Source organism: Lycorma delicatula, chromosome 1 (genome assembly GCF_047948215.1).
Source record: "Lycorma delicatula isolate Av1 chromosome 1, ASM4794821v1, whole genome shotgun sequence".
Lineage (NCBI taxonomy): Eukaryota > Metazoa > Arthropoda > Insecta > Hemiptera > Fulgoridae > Lycorma > Lycorma delicatula.
In genome coordinates this window covers 161,280,633-161,307,123 of record NC_134455.1, presented here as the reverse complement: position 1 = coordinate 161,307,123, position 26,491 = coordinate 161,280,633, and the positions used below count along the sequence as shown (strand labels likewise).

At 31.8% G+C, this 26,491-nt stretch overlaps 1 protein-coding gene across 4 annotated transcripts in view; it reads left to right on the top strand.

Annotated features, from left to right (window-relative positions):
• The window catches only part of LOC142318210 (EGFR adapter protein-like), a 1,091,782-nt gene that overhangs the window by 1,051,613 nt on the left and 13,678 nt on the right, over window positions 1-26,491 (top strand). For all 4 annotated transcript variants that reach the window (XM_075354771.1, XM_075354775.1, XM_075354773.1 and 1 more), the window contains 3 exons: window positions 10,691-11,103; window positions 15,211-15,411; window positions 18,730-18,901. In XM_075354771.1, the coding sequence (XP_075210886.1) occupies window positions 10,691-11,103; window positions 15,211-15,411; window positions 18,730-18,901 (786 nt within the window). The remainder of the gene's footprint in view (window positions 1-10,690; window positions 11,104-15,210; window positions 15,412-18,729; window positions 18,902-26,491) is intronic.

Here is a 26,491-nt window from a genome sequence, read left to right as displayed (position 1 = left end):
CATTTCGTTCTCAAGGAATAGAACTTTATTTTTGCATCTTAATGTAACTATTTTAAAATGTTAAATAGGAATTTTGTCAATACGTTCTGCTTCGGTTAGTAAAAAAAAAAAAAATAAAAGAGATGGTTATGAAAGAGAGAAACCGGTCATCATTCTGATAAAAAAGTTTATAGCATCCAGGAATGAGATTTTTAAAGATCAAAGTTGTATATCAAAATTTTACATTTCGTTCTCAAGGAATAGAACTTTATTTTTGCATCTTAATGTAACTATTTTAAAATGTTAAATAGGAATTTTGTCAATACGTTCTGCTTCGGTTAGTAAAAAAAAAAAAAATAAAAGAGATGGTTATGAAAGAGAGAAACCGGTCATAAAAACTTGAATTAAAAAATTTTTCAAAAAAAATCCCTTTCGGCACGCCGGAAGGCGGAGCTAGATTTCACCGGTGCTAAGTAGGGGATAAAAAAGATTTCTACCTTAAGTTTAAGAAAAACTTCAAGTTAACTCAATACGATAATTGTTGCACGTGAAAAAAGTTCACATGTTTAGCATACAAGCCCCATCTTCTTACAACTCAAGCAAAATTTTGTTCGTCCCTTGCCGTAAGGGTTGGTCATATCAAAAGATTTTTCAGACAGAAGTTTTAGGTAATGTTTAAAGGACTAACGACTACTTTAAACCGATTCAATACTGTACCTATTAATGGAGGGATGATATTTTTTGTCTTCGAAACCCCATTTTTCCCACCCCGGGCCAATGGTTGGTGATATCAAAAGACTTTACTTAGATACGTTTTAGGTTCTTATCCAAAGAATAGTAGGAACTTTAAACTAATTCGATATTTTACTTAATAAGAAAGTTACAGAGATTTTTGTTTTTTCAAAAAGGTCCCCCCCCCCCATTTCCACCCCGATGGTCCGATTTTGCCCATTAACCATCACGACTGAGATTTTGGGTAGATATATATATATTTTATGTATCAATTTGAAAGTGATTGGCGCAAAATTACGGCAGTTGTCGTGTCCAAAAGAAAGTGAAATATATATATATATATATATAAACTTTTGAACTGACGGTGGTTTTGGGATCTGGAGGATGTGAAACGTGAAAATACGTCGAAATTTTCCGGAAGTAGTATCATGGTACCCATTTACTCTTTCTTATGAAATTTTACTCTTTCTTATGAAATCTACCTAAAAGCCGTCAAAATTGCTTCTTGTACACAACTGTTAAATTCTTTTAGTTTTTCCTACCATATTATTAGGGGGCTGCAGCTTGCACTCGTTGCTCCAAATGTTTCTTTGAACTGGAGCCTGTTAATAAAATTAGTACGTCTTATTATAAAGATTGGTCTATTTTAAAAACAACTTTCTCTGAAACATTAGTCTTAACTAATGCCGAAAGCACCATTGGTTTATCACTCACCAACAACGGCCGGAAAATTTTGTCTAAATATTCATAAATATTCTGCATCAAAATTTTTATAAAGTATGTGAAAAATTAATCCAATTTTCTATATATCTTTTTCTTAATCGATTAGTAAATAAAATTTTTGTTCTGATTAGACTGCTTAAATTGATTTCAGTGGTGATTTCTGCTCTTCCTAGCATTGTCACTAATATTTGTAGTTGACGCGTTTCGAAGTACCTCCGCTCTCAAAACTACTTTTAACACAGTCTTCCTGAGTTGGGATCGTAGAATAACTAGCGATCTTGAATTCCTCCCACTCCCCATTCCTACTGACATAGCCTCTTCTGCTTTGAACCTTCCGCTTTAACTGTTATACACTTTCTTGAAACCAATTCCTTCTGATTTTTCATTTCAACAATTAAAAAATTTTAACGATACCTTGTGATTTTTCTTGATGAATTTTACTTAAAAATTTCTGACGATAAGCATTAAACCAAATACTCGAATATTTACCGAGAGTTCTTTCCGGGATAATCGATAAGAACTAGCACCCGGAGATAACGCTGGATAATTCAGCAAACCGGCTCGGTAATACAGTATTAATGTAAAGCAGCTGAGTTAAGCTAATGATGGATATAAACATGCAACTGCTTGCATGTGCATCGTTGTACTGTATGGTAATTTGTGTCATCATTAATGCATCAGTTTAATTTAAGCCGAATGCTTTTAGATGATTCATTTAACAGCAATTAACTAAACTCTGAGCCGTTCGAGTACTCGGCTAACAACTCTTTACTAAAACATTTTGCCTATCACCGAATGATGGGCTGTTTACGCCAGTTTGTTGGTTTCACATTTTAACTGAATCGTATTTCCAAAAATTTCAAATATTATTGTTATTATTCCAGCATTATTTTGTCTAGTTTGTGATACAAATAATGCTTGTATCACAATTTAATGTAAGCTTTTCATTTAATTTGCATTAAAATGTCATTAGTGTTTTTGATTACTTTTCTCTTAACAGTTTATATTTCATAAAGTGATTAATCAAATTTAAAAAACTAGTGAAACTTAATTTTTCACATCTTGCTGTCCTTTTTTTAATAAAATCATATTTATGTTGTTTTTTTGTAAAATAACACACAACGACCTTGTAGTATGGGTTGTTCATTCGTTAACTCTTTAGCCTATTTCATTTTTAAGGCTATAATAAAAGCAAATGTTATCATTTTTTTCGTCATTACTGCATGTACTGACTGTAAACTTTGAAAAGTAAATTTGTAGAAGCGTGAAATTTTCAGTATTTTAAATAATTCTTCGACAATCATTCGAAAATTCCTCTCTTTAATTCACCTCTTTCTAAGTTTTTAGCCGAGTTTTTTTTATATGATTTTTTAAATTTAATTTTGTAATTACTTGTAATATTTTGCAACCGATTAAATAAAATGAACTAAATGTAAGTTAATTTTCAACTTTTATAAAATTTTATTATAATTAAATCGATTTATTTTGTTATTTTTGAAATCACACTATCGTATTATACATTATTTATTAGTTAGTCGGTCGATCAGATTCTTAAACGTTTATTGGTTCACATAAAAGCCGTCTTAAAAGTTAAGTTTCTATAATAAATTTACATAAGAATTTTAAAGTTTGTTTAAGGAATTATCCTCAGGGGGCCTGCGTTTATACGTTGTAGCTCTCATCGCACTGTATGTTCGTACGATTTTTTTGTCAATATTCTGTTCGGTTCATGAAATTTGTTGACAAAAATATTGAAAATCATTAATATTTGTACTCGTCAAGGAATGTATGTCAAAACCTATCACTGCTGATTAAAATTGGAGCAAGTTTAAGCTCGATTCGATTAGCTGTTTTCGAAATAAGCGATCGGGATAAATTCCCGGAGCGAGGTGAAAAAAAAATACGAATAAATTTTTGTTTTTTACTAGCGTGATCGTGTATGCAACTTGATAATTTTCTCGTTGAAAAAGTCTTCATTAATCTTATTAACATTTTTTTTTTGTCCAAATTATTACATCCACAATTTAGTTAGCTACTTGGAAAACGTTTACGATGAAGTCAAATAAACGTAGTATTTTTTATTGTTGTAGAACTTTGAGAATTTGTTTGTTATTCTCTTTTACCAGCTAAACAGGTCATGGAAAATAATAAACGGCTTTATTTCACATCCAATATTTTGCGGTGAGCGCAGTATATTATAGCTAGCGCTAATTTCCCTGTTCGGGAATTTAGCTTCGAGACGTGACTGAAATTACATTTTAACGCCAACTGTTCCTCGATCCTGTCCCCGATCATAATTTTGTTATCAGTTTCCAATTAACAGCACATCCTAGTCTTTTGATCAATTCATGTAATGAAATATAGAGACGACACTCATTTCACAAACGAGGGACACGGCCCCTGATTAGGGGCCTGCAAGCCCTACTCAAGATTGCTATTCCAGATATCTGGAAACTTCCAGAAAGTCATAAGAATCAATCGCAATGTTATAAATAGCTATTTAAGAAATAATTAAAGAATTACGGATAAATATTTATACGTTAATTATTAGACCTTAATTCATTTATGAAATTTCGTCGCCATTTTTATTACGGTGATTAACGTTTGATTTATGTTGACAATACGTTTCGTAAAGTTTCATGTGTTATAGAGTCATCAGTAAACAACAATTTATTAAAAACTAATGAAACGAATGGAAATAGTATAAGTTAATTGTAATAAGTTAACTTTAATTTATGTAGTGTATAATCTAATGGAGTTTTCATGTTGTTCATTGTAAAAAAAATTTGATGTGGACACCACATTTCTTCCTTGTATTAAATTACATATTTCACTAATAACTTCTGATTTTTTCATATATATTTTTTTTTTACAGTTATTTAATTGTTATTTATTGTAAAAGTTTTTTTTTTACAATCAGAGAATAATAATTATTAATAAATCAATATATTTCAATTAAAAAGAAAAAGAAAAGTTAAAAAAAGGAAATAAAGTCGGATTCGAACCGATGTGCCCTCCCCTTGTAAGATCCAAATAATTTATTAATTAAAATTTTATTTGGCTATAGCTCCGGAACCATTGAAAATAAGTACCACTTATGATACGTTATTGAAAAGCTCTCAATAAGGGCTTATTACTGCAGTTAAGAAAAAGTCCAAAATTCATTGTTTTTTTGGATTTTGGGTTTTTTGGGGCATTTTTGGTTCATCAATTGCAATCAAAAGGGAAGGTGCCCAATTAGATGTTACAACAGTCCTAAACCCAAAATTTCAACATTCTACGACTAATCGTTTTTTAGTTATGCGGGACACATTCGACGTCACGCCGAAAATAGTCAAAATTGATTCAGGGATGGTCAAAATGGATAACTCCCTTTGAAATCTGAAAACCGAAATTTTTCACGATTACAATACTTCCTTTACTTCGTAACAAGGAAGTAAAAACACCATAAAATCAAAAAGTTGCATTAGTATCTTCAGTAAAACTGTGTAGTCATTAATCACTATTGTTGTTGTATAGGGATTAAAATGAGACTACTTAAAATGTTCGATGATTTGTTTGTATAGGGGTGTCGACCCGTTTCCTGATCCTAGTAGAAGTTAAACAAAAATAAAAATTTACGAAACAGAATCATTAATAAAAAAGAAATATTGATATACAATAGAAATAAAATATCCTTCTTGTTAACATAACAAAGTAAACTATTTCTGTTAAGTTAACCCTTTCATAATGTGTTTAGACAATCGGCTAATCGTTTCATTTTTTGAGATAATTTATATAATAAATAGAGTCTGTGTGTTGGAGTGTAGAATTTTGGGAGCTGTTATTAAGAATTTCGTTTAAACGACCTCAATACTGTTCAGAAAGAACTCTTGAGTTGGAGAATCCTTTGAAAGTTGATCTCCTTTTTGATGTTAGAGAAATCATTAGCAGCACTAAAAACGATTTAATACAACAGTATCGTCTAATTGTTACACTATCAAATAATCCATTAGGGACAGTATACAATTATCTAGATTGATTAATATAGCATCATGATATAATTTTCTCTATATTTATTAAATTTTACAAATTTTAATCGATATTAACGAGATATTATCTTTTATTGTATGCTGTAAGTTTCTACATTCTACACGATTTCAACCCTAATTATCTGATGCGAAAATGTTATAATTATTTTAGATCATTTTTCTCAAATAAAATAAAACTGGTAGACTTCCCGTTTCCAGTTAAATTAATGAGAAAATGCTAATAATCGGGAATCAAATCCAGTATCAGGAAAATGAGAAGCAAATATGCTAACCTGTACATTCACCTTATTTATAAATAATTGTTTAATTACTTGTTTGTATTTATGTCTATAAATAATTTTTTGGTAGCTGAAGATATTAATTATTAAGTGATTTCAATAAAAGGAGGAGTTTCTCAATAACATACACATTTTGTAAATTCAAGCTTGTTAAGTTTTGCGTTTGTTGATTGCCTTTTAGAATTTGTAAGAACTTTATTTAAGAGGTTATTTTAGCTTAATCCGAAACAAGCCTACCTTTAGAAATATGATTCAGTAGGCCTTAATTTGGCCGGTTAGCCGATTGATTGTTTCAATTTGTAAAATATTATTCTTATAGTGTTTTATATAGATCTGCCGAATCGCAAATTAATAAATTTTATGATTTCCAATTATGAGGATGTTACACATCCAATTTCAGCTCGTACAGAAATCGTATATTATGTGTTGCCTTCATCGAATTTCGTATTATAAATTAACTATTGTACAATAATTATTTTAAACTATGTAAGTTTCTTTTTTTTTATTGCAGTTATAACACTTATAATTAGTGGCCTTAAATATGTTAAAAATGAAACTAAACAGCCAAAATTGTTATTTATACTTGATGAACATCTTATAATCCATTTCCGATATTTTTATTTTTAAATACAAAGTATTTAATTTAATACATGTATATCCTACTCACCGTCGTAAAGTGTACATACAAGGTCTATTCAGAAAATAAACGGTCTTTATTTTTTTAATCTTTATTGTTAATTTTATAGATTATTGGTCCTTGTTCCCTTCAAAGTACTCCTTTCCCCTATTTACAGACTTTTCCCAGCGGTGTTTCCACTTGGCGAAGCATTTCTGGATAGGTTCAATTGAAATGGCGTTTTTAGGTCCGTGACGAATTTGTTTTAATGTCATCACTAGTCTCAAAACGGCGTTTTTTCATCACTGAATTTAAGTTCGGGAATAAGAAAAAATCGCAAAAAGCTAGGTCTGGCGATTAGGGAGGCTGAGAGAGGACAGTCATCTGATATTTGGCACAAAGCCGAGTGTGCAGGAGCATTGTCGTGGTGAAGAAACCATGAGTTGTCTCGCCACAACTCTGGTCTCTTTTTGCGACGTTTTTACGTAACCGTTGCAAAACGCCTTGATAGTACGCACGGTTTACTGTTTTCACCTTGAGACAAGAATTTATATGCACAATTCCATTAAAATCGAAAAAACAGAGAGCATAACTTTGACATTGGGTCGAGACTGACGTAATTTTTGGGGGCGTGGAGATCTTTTTCCAATACATTGTGATGATTGAACTCATATAATCCTTAAGCTTTATATCAGTAGCCATACCCCAGTTTATGAAAAAGATACAAAAATCATTGTATGGAACTGTGCGCTTCACAGTTCCATCGGCGTGATGTTTGGCTGTTGTGCGCATGCTCACATAGAAAGCTGCACGCGAAGTTGTGATGGAGAGAGAACATTGTCCCCCCCCACGCAGTGCCGACCCTGGCGTGCTGGTGAAGGTAGTTTTTTTTTACTCCGCGTGTGATGTGCTTAAAAACCGTGTACGATATTCTTAAATGTAATCAAGTGTAGAATTAGATTATTATCCTGCTTCCAGCTATTCTATTTTATTCATTTTTTCCGTTCTTTTATTTTACAGAAAACTTTAACCAAGGCCTTGAAAAGGCCCAGAAAAAACTTTATGGAGCAACACCCCCACTAATTTTAGCTACGAGCCGCCACTGTAAAATGGCAAAAGAAAAGCGTAAATCTATGTACGTAAGCGTAAACAAAAATATGTCGATTTGCTCGAGGTACATAATTCTGGAAAATCAATTTACGCTGAAAAAATTGTTATATTTAAATGTATTTTTAATTTACAAATGCAACATATATTTACCTCTTGTTTTCTGTCTAAAATAATATTTACGAAAAAATAAAATATCCCTGTATATTTAGTGCGTAAGTTTTATTATTTGTAATGATTACTACAATTAACGACTGTGAAACATAATTATTGTTCATTTTCTAGTATTTCACTGGTTAGATTCACGGAGCTGGAGAACAGTGATCTGTACACGGCTTGGGACTGAATCGTTAATGGTGGGGTAATAATAGCAGGATGATCATTAACGTGGGAGGCGGGAATTCAGTATCCAGATGTAATTCGATATAGGGCTAATCATGAACCAGAAGGGTAATTAATTATTGCTCGTAATCGAATAGCGGAACAGGAGCTCTGACCACGCGCCACCAAACCGATACACGCGATTTACCGCTCGCCCTTCCAATCTTATCCTAATATACGTTTGCAGGTATTATTGGTACAACCAACCCGTTCCAACCACAGTTCAGCCTCTGTAAAGAACTTACTTAAATAGTTGAATTGAAACTTATTTTCTCCCGATTTCGTCAGCATGTGCGCACGCATACGTTATCGTTTAATTATTTATTTATTAACGTTTTCATAATTTATTTTCAGAAAAATATTTTAGTAGATCGTTTTGTTTATTATTTTCTGCAGGAACAATCTTTTAATAGATATACATCAGTCGCCATAGATCCACTAATTGTAGACATCCTTAAGTCTTTAGAAGTAGTCCTTTTCATTGAGTTTCTCTAAATTAATGTTTGCATAAATTAATCATTAGTATTAAAGTAACAAAAAATAAATTAATTATGGACACTGACAGGCATGCATTTGTACATCTGGATAACAAAAGGATGAGATAGATTGATTATTAAAGCATAAAAATAAATACTCTTCAAAATCCATGTATTTGGTAAAGAGTAAAATTTGAACATTACAAAATAAAATATTCAGGTCAAATTAAGAACTTCCTCTTTCAGTTAAAAAGTCCTCTGCATGTAAGATATAACTTGTCGTAAGAATATGCAGGTACTAAGCAATCATCTAGTTCACCAATACTAAAGGCTGGTTTTGGATACAAAATTAGTAGAATTATGTTTATTTAATATCTGATGATATACTAAAACAGTACAGACATTATATATCAACAATACTCTGCAGAGATGCCAAGACATTTGTACACAGTTAGGTGTACAAATACAAAAATTAAAAACTAATAATAATAATAATAATAATAATAATAATAAAAGAAATAAAATATACAAGAAAATAGAAAAAAAATTAAAAAACTTAAAATTAGACTTGAAAACAAAAATAATCATGAATGTGAAACACCCTAAATTCAAGTTCATTTGTCTTATAGACTTTTCTAATATTTTTTTACAACTTCTTGATACTAGACTTTTAGTTTCAAGGGGCAGTTTATTAAAATAATACATAGCAGTATATTTATGATTCCTTCAGCCATCTTCTTTATTTATTCTCAATAGTTGAATGGATTTATATTTTCATTAGAAAGATTACAAGTATTTGTATAGTTTAGGCTATTTCACTGTAATGACTCAAAGATTCTAATACATATTTTTTTCAAATAAATTGAGTGGCAATCTGGTATTTTTTATTTGATTTTTACAATTTTGTTATGTATAGTTTTTAATTGTTTTATTTGATTTTTTTTTTATTAGCTGACCCCCCTCCCCAATGTAATTAAACCATAGTTAATAATACTGTCATAAATTTCACACATACAGTGAATAAATTTTGAACAGGAAGAATTTCGCTTAGTCTAGATGTGAAAACAGTTTATTTTATTTTATTTGAAATTTCACAATTGCATCTGAAATGTTTAATGATAATACTTAAATAGTTTGTATAAGATTTTCTTTGAACAAATTCATTGCAAATAACAACATTAAAATCAGTAGAAATACAATCATAATGACCACAAAAAATTAAACATACAGCCTTAAATTTAAAGCAAATTTATTAGAATCTAGAAGTTTAATATAAACTACAAACCAGGAATTTCCATAAAATATTGTAACTGTGTCATTAGCATAAGATAAAATTTTACAATAAAGATTTTGTAGTTAAAATATATCATAATGTAAATAATAAAGGCTAAAGTATAGTTCTCTGAGGAACACCATATTCAGATCTTGTAGGTAGCTTTTTATTCCATTAATTTTACATATTGTCTTCTATCGAGCAGATAATTTTCAAGTAACTTAAGAGGTAAACCTCTGATATCAATTTTTTCAAGCTTTTCAATCAAAATTTTACGGTCTCAGTATCAAACACTTTAGGTCAAATCCAAAAATATAGCAGCTATAGGTTTACTTTTGAGTTTAATTTTTAGTTTTTATTAGCTGTCATTTTCTTATCTCGATATTTCATCAAAATTATTTACTTATCATTTATCAAGGTTTGTAGTTTCATAAATTGTAAAAATAGATGACTTCATCTTTTTAAGTGAACTTAATCAGTTACTTTTTTAATTTTTTCAATATTTACTTTTTTCAAATTTTTAATTTATTGAAAAATGCATAAATAGTTTTTTTTTATTTAAAAAACTTAAATTCCAAGTAATATAACATAATACTATTTATACCATAATTAATACTTAATATTTAAAATTTTACTTTATTAAGGCACTTCTCTGCATAACCTATCTCTTCTGGCTATGATATATACAGCACCTGAATTATAATATAAACAAGTCGGCATTGCCTGCTCTAAGAGCAATGATGTTCCTTACACAGATAGATATGTGCTGAACAGATAAAACATATTTTTTAAAAGAAAGAAAATAATAAAAACAAGATTATTGGTATTGTGAAGCACAGAATTCATATATAGAATGGTCTACTTTGGGCTGAACATGTGCATTTGTACATGCAAAGCCAACTTTATCACAAATACAAATGCACTGAATTCAAAATGAAAGTGAGATACTCATCTATAACCGATAGAGGTTATCTATAATAATATATTACTATAATAATAAATTATAGTAATTAATAACAAATTAAATAATTAACAAATAGCTGGTTATGCCATTAATAAAATGTAATATCTACTTCAATGCCTTTTTTTAACAGCCGAAGCAGATACCTGGCAAAGTGTCAAGTGACATTGAAGGCAACATGAATGTACAACCACATCCTCTATCTGGAGGATCTCCTACAGTTCTTCTACACAAATCACCACCATCTACTATACCAGGATTACGACCACAGCATCATCACCACCACCATCACCACTCTGAATCGACACACAGTACCCCCAGCAGTGAGGAGAGTAATTCTCCCACTGAACTGAACTCATATAAACGACTGATGGATAAACCACCTTTGATAAAAAGACTTGCAATGGGGTTGGGAAGTACCCCACCTGATGAAGATTCATGTCCTCTAGTACAAGCACCTTCAGATCCGCCTTCACAGCCTCAAGAAGGAGTTGGTGACATTGTCAGAGACAATATCATAAAACATATAGAAATTGATAATAACAGGTAAGTGACTTTCTTACATACATTTTTTTTATATACATACATTTATTCACTTTATTATATTCATACTACTGTTAGTTTGTAAAACTGGTGTAATAAAATCAGGTTATTTAGGATATGTGCCTAAACTTGTAAATTGGTTTATAATAATAGAACAAAGTTTTCATAGAACTAATATTACTCTGACGTGTTTTACTGTGCTGGTCGAGTGAACTAGCAACTACTAATTATTTTCATAAGTGAATCATGTAGCTGAAAAAAAATAACAGTTACATTTCAAAAGGAAACTGAATTTTACTCTTGTTGGCAATAAAAGTTTTAGATAATTCATTGAATTTTTTTTATTCAAGTAAAACTGAACTGATATGGTATTAATGTTGGTACAATATTAATCTTCTTAACATTCATGAAAAAATCACATGCAAGTAGGAAAATGTACAATAACTGCAGTGAAGGTTTTATTATTGGATTGCAACCATATTTTGCTGTGTTTTTCTCTATAACAGTCAGTGATTATTTAAAATTAAAACTTTTTAAATCATAGATTTAAAAAGGTTTTCACTATCACTAGATTTATTAAATTCAGAATTTCTAAAAGTTACTTTCATTTGTCATTGCAGCTACCTTTAATGATGGTGTTGCTGTTCTGACCTTTGTGTCAGTTGATGTTACTGCTATTACAGTTTTTATAAGTCAGACAGAGACACATGTTAAGAATTTGATCATAAAGTTTAATGGATTTAAATTCTGTCTTTTATTTAGTCCATCATTTTTATGTTTTTGCATATCTTGCAATGCCATGTGTATTTTACAGCATTCTTATATTAGTATTACTACCTTTTTTCATTTGTTATCATTTTTTATTTTTTTAGAGAATATCAAGGTTGTTAATTTTTACTCTAAATTGCATCTTTTTTTGGAACTGCATCCTGTTGTTTAATCAGAAAGGTTCAGTTTATGAATTGTGCTTGTTTTTGGAATGTAGCTTTGAAGTGTGTAAGAGTGTCTACCATTTTAAAAAACTCTTTAAATTATAAATCTGGTTTGGGTTGATGTTTGAAATATTTTTTTATCACACTTATTTATATTTACTATTTATAATAATTTTAAAAAGCTGGCATTTGTAGGTTCAATTTTTATTTATTATGGTTACTTTTAATAAATAATGATTTAAGTTAAGTCTGTAATTAATAACATTCAAAACATAACGCACCTGTTCTGTCATTGGTAATAAAAGGAAATAGTGGCGCAGTGTTAGAATCAGGTAGTATACTAACATGTGAAACATTTTAGGCTGCTTCAATGTCATAAATATTTTCATTTTCATATTTTCATCATCATTTTTACTAATTTCTTCACTAATTATTTTTAAGTTGTGAAACAGCAAAATTATTAGTACCCATTATAATTGTTAGAATGGGTTGATATAATGTATTACAAAATGAAGCTATACACCCTTGTTACACAAATAACATGATATTTTGATATCAAGATTATTATAGTAGTAATAATTTGTGTGTTTAATCTTAAGGGTAATGTGAAGTCTTACATTGCACGTGAAGTTTGTACATCAAGTTAGTTGGAAAAAATTAAATGAGATACATTGGTTACTGTCTATTATAATCACAGACAGTGTTATTTAACAGTTAATGTTATAAATTTTTAGAGACCCAACTGGATGTGTTTAAGTACTCCAAAAATATTTCATTTATTGAATTGGAATCTTCACTTTGTCTACTTTACCATGTTTTTCTCTGTACAAACTAAGGAGTTGTAATTGTAGAAGAATTTTTAGAAGATAATAATGTACAGCCTCCACACATTATAAAAAACTGGACTATAGTCCAGTTTTAAAAAATCACACATTATAAAAAACATGTAACTGTAGTGGCCAAACTGACTGCGGAAGATATTTTTGAAGGCTTCATAAACTATTTGACAGCACATCTAACAGAAAGCTGAAGATTTTTATAAACATATGAATATTAGAGTTTGTTACTTAATTAACTAACCTAAATCTTCTAATAATAAGCAGTAGACAATTTATAGATTTTTTTTTTTAATTAGTTTAGCAATAGTTCATTATCCTACATCTGTGTTACATGTAAACCAAACACATACAACAAAAACTTACTTTTGAGTTATTATTTAATTAATGACCACATTAACACCATAACTCATAATGTCACAATTTGTTATTTTGATTACAAAACATTAAAATTATGATGTCAACAAAATATATACAGTATTCAGTAGGTAAATTAATATACCAGTTGTGTAAATATGAATTTGCCCATAGATGACCCTAGCTGTCAATGTAGTTACTGTCAAACTGCACCATTGGAGCCATTTTCTTTCTTTGACAGCTGACAAAGATTTTCAACTCATAACAATACACATTTCATACAACAGCATAGTTTTAATTAGCGTCGAACATGTCGAGTTTTGTACCTACAAACTAAGATTTGCGGACAGCATTGATTTTCTGTTACCATTTAAAGAAAACTGCTGCAGAATCGCATCGAATGCTTGTCGAAGCTTATGATGAGCATGTTCTTGGTAAATCATTCTGCTTTGAGTGGTTTAAAAATTCAAAAGTGGCGATTTTGACGTGAGAAACAAAGAACATGGAAGACCACCAAAAGATTTTGAAGACAATGAATCGCAAGCATTGTTAGATGAGGATGACACTCAAACACAACAACTTGTCAATCAATTAAATGTAACACGAGAAGCTGTCTCCATATATTTGAAAGCCATGGGAAAGATCCAGAAGATTGGAAAATGGGTTCCACATGAACTGAATGAAAGACAGCAAGAAAACCGAAAAACCACTTGCGAAATGCTGCTCTCCAGGTCCAAAAGAAAGTCATTTCTTCATCGAATTGTGACAGGCGATGAAAAGTGGATATATTTTGAGAATCCTAAGCGTAAAAGATCATGGGTAACTCCAGGTGAACCATCGACATCGATTTTAAGGCTAAATTGCTATGGAAAGAAGACAATGTTCTGTGTTTGGTAGGATCAGACGGGTGTGATCTATTATGAGCTACTAAAACCTGGTGAAACCGTTAATACTGAACACTACCAACAAAAAATTATCGATTTGAATCAAGCATTGCATGAAAAACGACCATAATACCAAAAAAGGCAACACAAACTTATATTTCTTCATGATAATGCATCATCACACACAGCAAAACCAGTCAAAGAAACGACTGAGGCATTCAGTTGGGAAATACTTTCGCATGTGGCTTACTCACCAGACTTGGCTCTGTCCATTTATTTGCATTGATGGGACATGCACTTTCTGAGCAGTTCTTTCTACTATCTGGTTGTGTTCATCTTTTATATATCTGTTCTCAATTCTACATTATGTCCATATCATTACTGTAAAGATGCTCTTATTCATTTAATAAGAATGTACTTCAAAATGTATCATGTCCTGTGAAATCACATTCATGATTACCAAGACATGTACAGCAAGTTTTGACAAAAAGTATATCTGCCAGTTTTGAAAATTTTTTTATGTTATGAAAAAATCTGAATGGTAAGTTTTTTTGTAATTTAGATGTAACTGACTTCTTGCAATTAAGAAAATTCTTATCACATGTGGCATAAATAAATTCTTGTGCATTATTATCTACATTTGCAAATAGCATAATAATTTTTACTACATAAAAAATTAAAATTATTTTTCAAATGTCAGCAATAATTTGTGTAGTATTCATAATAACTTAAGCTTTAATATTTTTTTAATTAGATTTTTATCTTACGTGTTCAACAACTGGACTTCTGTTTGTACCAAATTACTAATTAATATTATTTTTATTTTTCCACAACTTTAAATATTTGTTATTTAATAAAAATGAATAAATTTAAATTTTAAAGTTGTAAAAAAAGTAAAGTAATTTAAAATTTAAAAAGTGAACAAACTTGTCTGATAAACGTATTATCTGTTTGGAAGTAGCAATTCACAAGTAAGAACATTTGTAGGTAAATGAGTAACAAATAGAATTGTGTTTTCTAAGTTATTTACTGCGCATTGTGAAAGTTTGTAAACTTCTTAAAAGTTCTTAGTCATTTAATTTACATATGTTTTGTTCACAGGTTACTTCAAAGTTCACCGGGTTCAGCTGAACAAGATTTAAAAGGAAAAAGAATCTCACAAATAAGTTCAAGTAGTTCTGTTTCCGGTGCAACTCCGACTCCTCCACCCCCACCACCTCCAGAAAGAACAGACAGTCTTAACAATAGGCCTGAGGAAGGAGAATTAAGAACAGCACCATGGTTTCAAGCTGGTATACCAAGGTAAAAAAAAATTAATATCTTATTTACTATTTAATAATTCTTAATTAAAATTGATAATGAATGGTTCAGCATCACTTCTTGTAATAAAACTACATGATACAAAGTCACTCTACAAGTTACTTAAAGATTATCTTCCAGGTGACATTACATAAAGGAAATCTTTATACATAAACCACAAGGTGTATGTGTGTGTGTGTGTGTGTGTGTGTGTGTGTGTGTGTGTGTGTGTGTGTGTGTGTGTGTGTGTGTGTGTGTGTGTGTGTGTGTGTGTGGGTGGGTGGGTGTGTGTGTGTGTGTGTGTGTGTGTGTGTGTGTATGTGTATGTGTATGTGTATATATATATATATATATATGTGTGTGTGTGTGTGTGTGTGTGTGTGTGTGTGTGTGTGTGTGTGTGTGTGTGTGTGTGTGTATGTGTATGTGTATATATATATATATATATATATATATATATATATATATATTTATGCATGCTTACATACACATACACAGCCAATATTTGCCTAAAACTCAAAAACCACTTGACAGTCTGACCGTTTTTTTCCATTTCTTTTATTAAACTCTGAGATAACATTTTTAAGTGTAAATTTATGAAGAAAATTATTGAAGACAATAAGACTATAGCATCATTTTTTATTTAGTAATATTTTGTATTCCTGACTAAATCTTCTTCTGGAAGACATAGATCCTGCAGTTGAAACTGAAAAAAAAACCTTTTTTTTCACCTTATGTATAAAAACCAGATAAACAATTTTCATGGTATCATCAGTTTAGCAGAAAATTTCACTGTATCATAATTTTCATAGGTAGGAGAGTGATATTTTTTTTGTTGTGTGTGCTATCTATAATTGTACATTTAATCTTTATATACTGTACATTTAAACTTTGCATACTGTACATTTATATAACCTTTGCATTTTGTACAGCACTGAAGAAGAAACATTGCATTTCAATTTTCACCCACTATATGTTTGCCCATTATCTCAGGTTTTTTTTATTAAGCCTGAACAGCCAAACTTGATTTAATGAAACAGTGAATAGATTTATCTCAGTCAGACTTAACAATTTACATGATGAAATTTTTACCAGTGGATCGCCTTCTACTGATGAAAAGTAGATGTTTGGCATTTACTTGCTTATCATGCACTTTCCAAAACAAAAGGAATAGAGTAAAAAATCAAACCCCACTACCATTTTGGCTAAAGGTTTTTAATTTACTTGCCAAGATTGTAGTTAGAAAAATATTTCTACAGATAAAATTTTAAAAAACTTTCTTTAGAAGTTTTCTTCTTCATTTTGAATGGGTGAAGAAGTGTTTTGTTTTGTTTTTATTTTACTGTTTTTTAAAAAATGTGTTTGTAAAGAAAATAAACTGTTGTTTATGATTTAGTAATTGGAGGTGAATTTTAGTAAAAACTATCATGTTGTGAGAATTAAAGCAAATAAAAATCTTTATAGAATAGAAACTTTCATGGAATCTTTTTTTGAATTTTATTTTTATTTAATGAGGATATATTTTAGTAAAAGATTTTATTAAGACAACAATTATAAAGGAAAAAGTCTTTTAAATATGTTAGTACAAAACCCATTTTTAAATTTTATTCACTGTTTGGGAAAACAGACTAATTCTTCTTCTCTGCTTCTCTATAAAAGATGTATGTTTTACTACTCTTATTAATTTTGACTTCTTGAATATGGCATAAATTAAGGATTAGCTAGTTTTTTAATTCCGTGACTTAAAAGAGCCAAAATTTAAATATCACTTAAATAAGAATTATCTATATTTTTTACTGATTCTTTCGTCATCTTATTTTTTTTAAATTTATTTTACAATTTGTAGCTTTATATATGTTGATTTTATGAGAAAAATCTGTTGAAAAAAACTTGTATAATGATAAAAATAAGAAAAGGAATGTAATTAAACAATTTTATGAATTTTTACGTAAAATACTTAAAGTATTGAAATGATTTCGAGCTACTTGTATCATAGCAATCCCTTATTAAGCAAATATGATAAAAAAATATATATCTTGTCATCTACGGAATTTTTAATTTAACAAACCTTTAACTCAAGTTATCTGGAAAAAACTTTACATCACGATCTACAGAGAACTTCATCTATGCAATAACAGTGGAACAATCAAAATTATTTCATTTAGTATCAAGTAAAGCTTTAGAATAAACCAAAAATTCTTATGACTCATACTGAGAATCTCCTCCTTTTTTTTTAAATTTCTTCTTGAATATATTTCCTCCAGGAAATATTGTAATAAATAAAACCAAATTTTGAGTTATGGGGATCCAGAACAACATCCCACGCACCAAGTCATTATGAAGGATGCTTACACAAAAGTTATTGCACTTTCATAATCAGTTCCCTTTTCTTTTTGACTAGCTTCCTCTAAGATACCTGTTTAAGTTTCACCCCTCAAATCTTTCTTTTAAAAAAAGATAATAAGGAACTATAGTAAAACTATGCCTCAAAATACATTCAAGCTAATACTACAAGCTGTTAGCTTGGATACCAACATGGCATTGTTTATTATTGCAGTACGTTGTTCAAAAGTGGAAATATGTTGATTAAAATTTTTCGTTAAAAAGTTCACCATAAGAATTTTAAACTTAAGTTATTAGTGATTTTGGATTAAGCAATATTTAAATAATATTATTTTGGTTAAAATGAAAAATTCTTGAATACTGAAATGATATTCAACTTCTTGAATATTAGTTCAGTGTAAAATAATATTCAGCTATAAGTGTATGCATGGATTGCATTCTTCTACAGAAAGGAGTATTACATTTTTTTAAATAAAAGAAAAAGGGAAGATACTTTGTATCTCCAAAACATTAAAATTATACAAAACAAAAATTGCTAGACAGTTAATAAAATGTTTATTGAAAATAATTACTTTCTTAAAGGAGACTTCTGTAATAAATTACATTGTTTTATAAAAAATATAATATTTAACAACTTCAGAAGTAAAAGCATACTTATTAAATTTAACTAACTAAATGCTAGGTCATATTTAAAATCTACTGATTAAAAATTTAGCATGTTTATTAATTTATAAAATTATATTTTTGGTATCTTTTCTGCAAGACTGCCTAATCAGATAAATCTTCAACTTCCTGTAAATTACATTTATCTGTCTAAGGATATCATAACTTACAATTCTTTTTTAAATGAGCACAAAATATTTTATTACTAACACATTATTTTTGTATGATGTACTTTTGTATCATAATTAATTATATTGTATGATTATTGATGAATAATCATCATGAGTTTTATAATTTGTTTTTACTATGTTTCAGAGAAATCACACTAGAAGTTCTTGGACAAGAACCTGTTGGGGCATTCATGGTTCGAGAAAGCACTAGTAAACCTGGCTGTTTTGCTCTATCCCTTAGAGTACCTAGAGAATTTCAGCCTCTTGGTATTGCCCATTACCTAATACTTAGAACAAATAAAGGATATAAAATTAAAGTAAGTATCGTTATGTTCTAATTTTTAATAACATTAGTAGGTTTATTGTTACGAGTCTTAGCATCTTAGTCTATTACGAGTCTTAGCATCATTCTTCTCAACTTTTAATTTATTTCAAGATGTATTTTTGCTAATAACAAATATTTAAATGTTGAAATTTTAAATCGCTATTTATCCTAAAATGTTAGTGGCTGTAATTCATATAAAGCAACTATGATTTAAGAATCACATATCAGAGTTGCTCATAATCTGTGATCCCTGAGGTAAGTAGAATTAAGATGCCATTTTCAGGTTTACAGATTGTCCCCATTTTATTAATTTGGCACATGTGATAATATTTGGTAACTGTAATTTCAAATATACCAATTTCACGAAAACTCGAGATAAAAAGTTCATTCACCAATGTAGCACTTCTATTTTTATATGCTTTTACATTATCATTCTAATTACAGCCATATTCTTTTTTTTTCTAATAATTTGGCTGTGACATTTGTTTGTAAAAACCCACTTTATATTAATTATCAGATTATAATTAATTTATTTCAAAATTTTATTCTTGGAAAATGAAAGTTATAATTTTAAAATTATGAACCAGAAATTATAAAAAATGAATAGAACCAGATTATAAAAATGTTATAAGACAAATTACTTGAAAATGAAAAAGAAAATAGTTTTTGCTTTCCTCCTACTTAGATAAAATGCTCTGCTACTTAGCAAAATTAAAATAAAAGAAAAATTTTTTATCATGAGGAAATTATATTACAATTTTAACACAAACATATTTTAAAACATAAACACTTTGCTTAAAAGTTTAACAAAAATTATAACTACCAGAGACAGTATGTAGTCTACGTTTGCTTCATGTTTCTTTCACGTAAACATAATACAACAGAGAGATTAAAACAATAGAGATTGACAGAGCAGATAAATCTTTTCATTTTTCAAATTTAAAACATAATTTTAACATAAATTTTTAACATAACTCAAGAGTTGAAGTCAGCAGCTGTTCAACATATCAATGTGTTATTTCTAGAGGGTCTTTCCACACTACATGAGAAATTCTTCTTTTTCTGTTACCATTGGCTTCAGTCTCACATACTTTATCTTGTACTGTATGTATTATTTGTTACTGTAATAATTTCATCATCATCATCCAATTCTTTCCCCAAATTGTCAATGATTCATTATTTGTTTCATACTTTGTATATCCTGATTGCACGCCTAACAAAAGAGTCAATAAATTTTACCACAAAGACCATGCCAACTATACTTTTTATAATTTATTTTTGTTATTATGTTTTCCTTTTGTGCTTTTTTTTCTATGGTCTCACACAGGTCGTCCTTTTAAACATCAAACAGTAGTCAGTTATCATGCTCACATTTCATTTTCCTTTATATCTCATCTCTATCTCTTACGTGTTTTGATGAATCTTTAACCTTGCTCATCACTTACTGCATCAAGATTTTCAGGGAAGTAGTTGAGGGCAAATCTAGAAAATACACCTTTAGACTCATTTTATAGCCTAAATTTTTTAATTTTTGTAACATATCTTGAATAATGTTTTTATAAACTTCATCCTTTTCATCCAAAAAATTTTGTAATTTTATCCTTGAAGGCTTTCCAAACTTGTTTTTATACTTCCTCCATTTTATATTCAAATAGTTCATATTTCATAAGCTTCCTTATACCCAACTCAGTAAAAACACTCTCCTTTATCTTTGTTTTTTTTAAAACCGGAAACTGACTGCAACAATATTTGAAACACTCTGCATCTTTTTTTAATGCATTCACATATTGCTTCATTTACTCCTAGTTTAATATTTAACAGAGGAAGAAAAACTTTGCTTGGCTCTACTAAACTTTCTCTGTTCATTTTCGTCGTTTATTTGGTTTTGATTGTTTGGATACCTCAGGTTATTTGGGTTTGTTGAATAGATGGTTGACTGTTATGTTACTCCTTTGAGGTGTATTCTTTTCGGATTTTCCCATAGTTTATGTGTTTGGTGTTTAAAAACTTGGTTTAGAATTTTAATTTAGTGTTTTTTGTCGTTAGTTGTTTGGCTTTTCAGACTGCTCTTTACCTTAGCAATGGCAGCCATATTGGTCTTCTCTGATTGGCTGCTGGTTGTTGTTTACATTTGTAGTTTGTTTTCATTGGGTTACATTTTGTTTATATAGGTAGTGATTGGTTAATAGAATATTTTTCATTGTGCATTTGTTGTTATTTTGACATTATTACTTCTTTAGTAGTTTTATTTTTATTTTGTGCTGTCAGCACAAAAAGAGTTTAAAGAGTTTACTAAAGTAAAGTTTACTAAATTAGTAAACTACTAATAAAAATATTAGTACGTTAGCATGAATGATTCGGATGAAGAGATACAAAAGTCTCCTAGAATTAGAAAACTCCTTGCAATAAGGTGGTGGCTGAGCAACAGGCCCAAGAATGGAGGGTACATCATGAGGATGCTGAGGCAAATAGAGAAGTAAGACACCTGAAGGAGGAGGTGTTCTCCTGAAGGAGAGGGAGGCTATGAAGAGAGTGGCCCAGGAGGCCAAGGTGAAGGAGACCCGTGAGGCCAAGGAGGAGGAGGAGGCTCAGGTTGCTTATAAGAAAGCATCAAAAGAGGCTCAGGAGGCTCACTTGCAACAGGCTGTGGAGTCGGTTGCTGTGGGTGGTAGTAGTAGTGAAGAAGTATCAGATGATGGTGTTAGTGGTTCGTCCAGCCAACGGCAAAAAAAAGTTCTGGCAGAAGGGACTGCAAAGTTGGCAACTAAGGTGACTGTTGAGAAAGGAAATAATTCTGACTCAGATACTCGGTTGGTTGAAGAAATATTTGGTTCTTCAATGGGCCATGAGAGAGAGGTCTTGCCGCTCCATACCAGAGTGGTGAAGTCCATTATATTATAGAGTGCAATAAAAAATTACGTAGGAATTTCATACAGAAAGGTCAAGTGTTCGTAGAATTACATCTTATAGGGTTAAGGAATACATCAAGGTGAATTGTTATCATTGTTTTGGGCTGGGGCATGTGACGAAATCTTGTAAAGAAAAAGAACTATGTTCATTTTGCGGAAAAGATGGCCATCATGCAAAAGACTACTTGATGAAGAAAGAGGGAGGGTCGCCCATATGCCCAAATTGTTCTCATGTTGGGAAACCGACCGGGCACGACTGTCGATCAGATGATTGTCCTGCATACAAGCATGCATGGGACATTCTATGTCGCCAAATCGATATATGATAGTTATTGGTTTTATTGATGTTTTTGAATTTAAGTCATGTTGTGTTTATTTTTTAACAAAAGATGTTTTCTAAAATATATTTTGTTTTTGATTATGTTTATATTTTGTCTGCTTTAGTATTTGATGCTTATGTGCTTTTTGGGGTAACTTAATATTCTATCTGGTTTATGTTTTTGCTTTTGGTTTATTTTGGTGTTCTGTTTATGGTTTATGTTCTTGTTTTGGTTTTTAATGTTTTGTCATTTGTTTCTCATTATTTAATGTTTTTATTCAGGTTTATCATCTGTTTCTGTTTTGATTTTGTTCTCATTTTCTGTTTTCGTCTAGGTTATGAATATTTTTACATGGTTATTTATGTTTTTGTTTTGGTAGTAATGTAGATTAATTGTTGTATAACAGTTTAGTTTCTATTTTTGATTTACAAGATTTTGTTTGTTTTAGATGTTATTTTATATTTTGGGCTACTTTAGGTTTATTTATAGTTGGTGATTTTGTTTTTAGTTAACTTCTTGTTTTGGCGTTTTAGTTTAGGTTATTTACGTGTTTATTTATAGTCTGTGTTTGTTTACAGTTTGTTTTGTATGGATTAGTTTAGTGATAGTTTTAGTGTTTTACATGTTTTTGTGTTTTCCTTGTTCACAGTTTATCTTCTTGTTTTTCATCTGGTATTGCATGTCTAGCTCACCTTTTACCATTTTTGTTAGGGTGGAACAGCTCAATTTGTTTGGTCTTGTCTGAGACCATTGTAAGTACGTTCATTTAGGTTAACGTTAGTACACCAATGGGAATGTCATTCGTGGCATTCGCATTGGTGGCAGCATCCTGACTGCGGCAATCAAAACTGGGAAATGTCTGTTGCTGAAGTGCTGAATATGACCTCCGGTAATGCCCTTAATGGCTAGGTGTTAAGGGGGTGGAGTATGGTAACCTAACTGCCATGGAGGGTGTCTTCCCTTCGAAGTCAGGATGTCCAATGTCTTCGAAAGGATTCCAAGCACTCTGTGAATAGTAAAGACTGTGGTTGTTATTAAAGGGCTGTCACTATGTACTTGAACTCATTAGTGTTAAATGATTAATTTTGTGCGATGTAGTTAGATGGTTAATTATATTGCGCAGGGTGCTAATGTAGTTTAGATTGAGCTTCGTGAGATTGCTCTATGTGTAGGGTTGGATGTTGTTTTATTGCAGCATCCATATGTTGTGTCTCGTGAACAGCCAGGTTCTCTGTTTGGAAGGATTCTATTGTGGCTTTGAAAGCATATCTGCTGTTGTACGCAGAATGGAAATAGATTGTGTCTTCATTCGACAGCTCTCAAATAATCATGTTGTTGCCTGTGTGGATGTTCAAAACTTGCATCTATATGTTTAAGTTCATAGTTTCAGTATAGAGACCCTGCTGACCGTCATCTTGAGGTCTGGGATACACTCCTGTCTAATCCTTATTGGGGCGGATGTAAATGCTAAGTCACTATTGCGGCATAGCAGTTTCACCGATGATGGTGGTAAATTAATAGAAGGCTTTTAAGCCCAACATGATCTACAGGTAATTAATATACTTGGTCAGTAGTCCATCTACCCAGGTATGGTAGATGGTAGTCGACTGTTTGGTGGTATGAACATCAATATTACTATTGGTAGGTTTTTTCAGCCAATGCTTGTGATGGTGATGGATGATTGCTTGAGTGATCATCGATTGATTGTTTATGAGATTGTTGGTGGTTCCAGTGAGCACTACCAATGTAACATTCCAGTTCAGCAAGGTTGTTTCCTGTACAGTCATGTGGACTGAGAAAATTTGTTGACTTTTTTTGGCCAGACTTTGAGTTTTGGATCGGGATCTGGAATCTTCGGATTTGGAGGATCTGGCAGAGAGTTTGTCGGTGGCTTTTATCAATGCCGCCAAGTGCTCAATTCCCCACAGTTCAGGTTGAGAGAGGCTTGTCCCATGATGGTTTAGGAAATTGTCAACTTTGAAATAAGTTGCCTGTCGTTTAAGAAGAGCATGTCAGCGTGAGCGTGATCCTGAGCAATGGGCAGTCCTTTTAGGTGAATATATTGATCATAGATCTCAGTATTTTCATAAGGTTTGTATGACAAAGAGGGATTCCTGGCATTTCTTTGTGCATAAGCAGAAAACAAAGATCCCTGGGCAGTCATATATAGGGTTTTGGGACACAAACATAGGAAAGACTTTCTTTTGTTTGCTCTCTCGACGAGCACAGTATAAATTCAGATACGACTGAAATTTTACACAGATTACTTGACGATTTACTGCCTGATGTTTACAAAGCAGGAGAGACTGCATACCATTTGCGTGTGCGGTGTGAGGTTGCTCATTTTCACGGAAATGCACTGTCCTTGGAGATTGCTGAGGTCGAGTTGTGTTAAGCTATCTGTAGTTTAGGTAGGGCAAGGTCCTAGGCTTCAATGGCATAACAATGGAGCTCCTTGTTTGTCCGGTTGGGGTGAGCAGTGAGAATTATCACATGTATTTTCAATCAATTGTTATTTGGCAGATACTTCCCAATTTGTTGAAAGAAGAGAATTGTAAAATTATTGTTTAAAGGTGGCGACAAAGATCCTACTGTTACATCATCGTATAAGCCCTTGACACACGGTTGGCAGGTTATTGGTAAGATTTTTGAAAAGGTTCTGTACCTTTGTATAAATGGAAGGTTAGCCTCCCGCAGTTTACCAATGGAGAATCGGTACAGGTTTCATCCTGGAAAAGGCAATGAGGACGCCATACTTTGTGTGATGACATAAAGTATGGCGTCCTCAGTGCCTTGTTACCATACTCATTAGTGTGGTAACAACTAGTGAAATGGACTATGTCCTGAGAATCTTCCTGGACATTTCTGGGGCGTTTAATAATCTGTGGTTGCCCTTGGCCATTTATCAGCTGCAAAGAAGAGCATGCACTGTGAGTGAATTCCAGGTCATGCAAAGTTACTTCAGTGATTGGGATGTGCTGCTCCTCGAGGGCAGCATAAGCCACAATGCGACTCCCGTTGTGCAACCTCAGCCGCACAAGAGAATCAAACTCTATCACTGACAACAAAGGACCCAACATGCTGCCCTGGGGACACCATGGACAGTGCTTGCCTACCTCATGGCCTTTTTTTTCTGTTTAATCTAAGGTTTACATAGGATGAATGAGGATGGTATGAATGTAAATGAAGTGTAATCTTGTACAGTCTCAGATTGACCATTCTCCTGAGATGTGTTAATTGAAACCCAACCACCAAAAAACACCGGTATCCACGATCTAGTATTCAAATCCATATAAAAGCAAATGTCTTAATTAGGATTTGTAGCTTAGAAGTTGAGAGTTCTAAGGTTCTAAGGAGTTCTTGCTTCAGAGAGGCAACATTCCAACTCCCGAAGGGGAAGGGGAAGACGCCCAGCTTGTGACGATTCCGGTCCCTCGCCCCCCCTCCAATCGGTGATAGCCATGATGGGCGTTAACGGGAGTCTTCTTATAGACCATCAACTGATTACACCTGACAGCAATTACAGTAATAAGCCAGGCCTCGGTTGGGATGCCACCGATGTAAATGCCTCGGTATATATATTTACATCGGTGATTTTTAGCTCAGCTTTTGCATTCGCTGCAGGCCTCATACGAAATCTTGAATGTCCTACATCATTGCCCTCTAAACTAGCTAACCGAGTTCGCGGAAGCACGAACCCCGCGCGTAATTCTACATTTTACAGAGCCAATTTGTAATATCGCTTGATCGAGGCAATAGAAATAACAACATACCACCAGCAATGTTGCTCGTAATCACAGAGTTTACTCCTAGCTCCCTTAGTGAACTCATTTTAGTTCATACCCCAGACTTAGGTTAATTTACGGACACCGGTCTGGTCCACCAGGGAGAGGCGGTCTGGTCCTACTCCCACTCAGCTCCATCGCAGAGTTCCACGTGACATTTACTCTCTTTCATCGTCGAGATGGCGCTACACCTCACGGCTACATGAGATCCATGCGCTCGGCAGTGCAATTGCCATCTCGCCGACAGTGTCATATGCTCATTCAAAAACTGTTCTTGTCGAAACGGCACTACACCTCACGGTTGCATGGTAACCCATGCCCTCCGTTCTTGATACCTTGCTGTGGAACCTGGTATTCAACGGATTTTTGGGGCTGACATTCTCGGGAGGGGTCACGGTCCAGGCTTTCGCCGATGACTATCTCCTTTTAATTCGTGGTAATTCACTACCACAGCTAGCAGACCGGGCGCAGGCGGCCTTCTCAACCACAGAGGACTGGATGGACATTCAAAATTTAAATATTTCTGTGCCCAAGACGAAGTTTATGGTTCTCAAGGGTGCAGACAAAT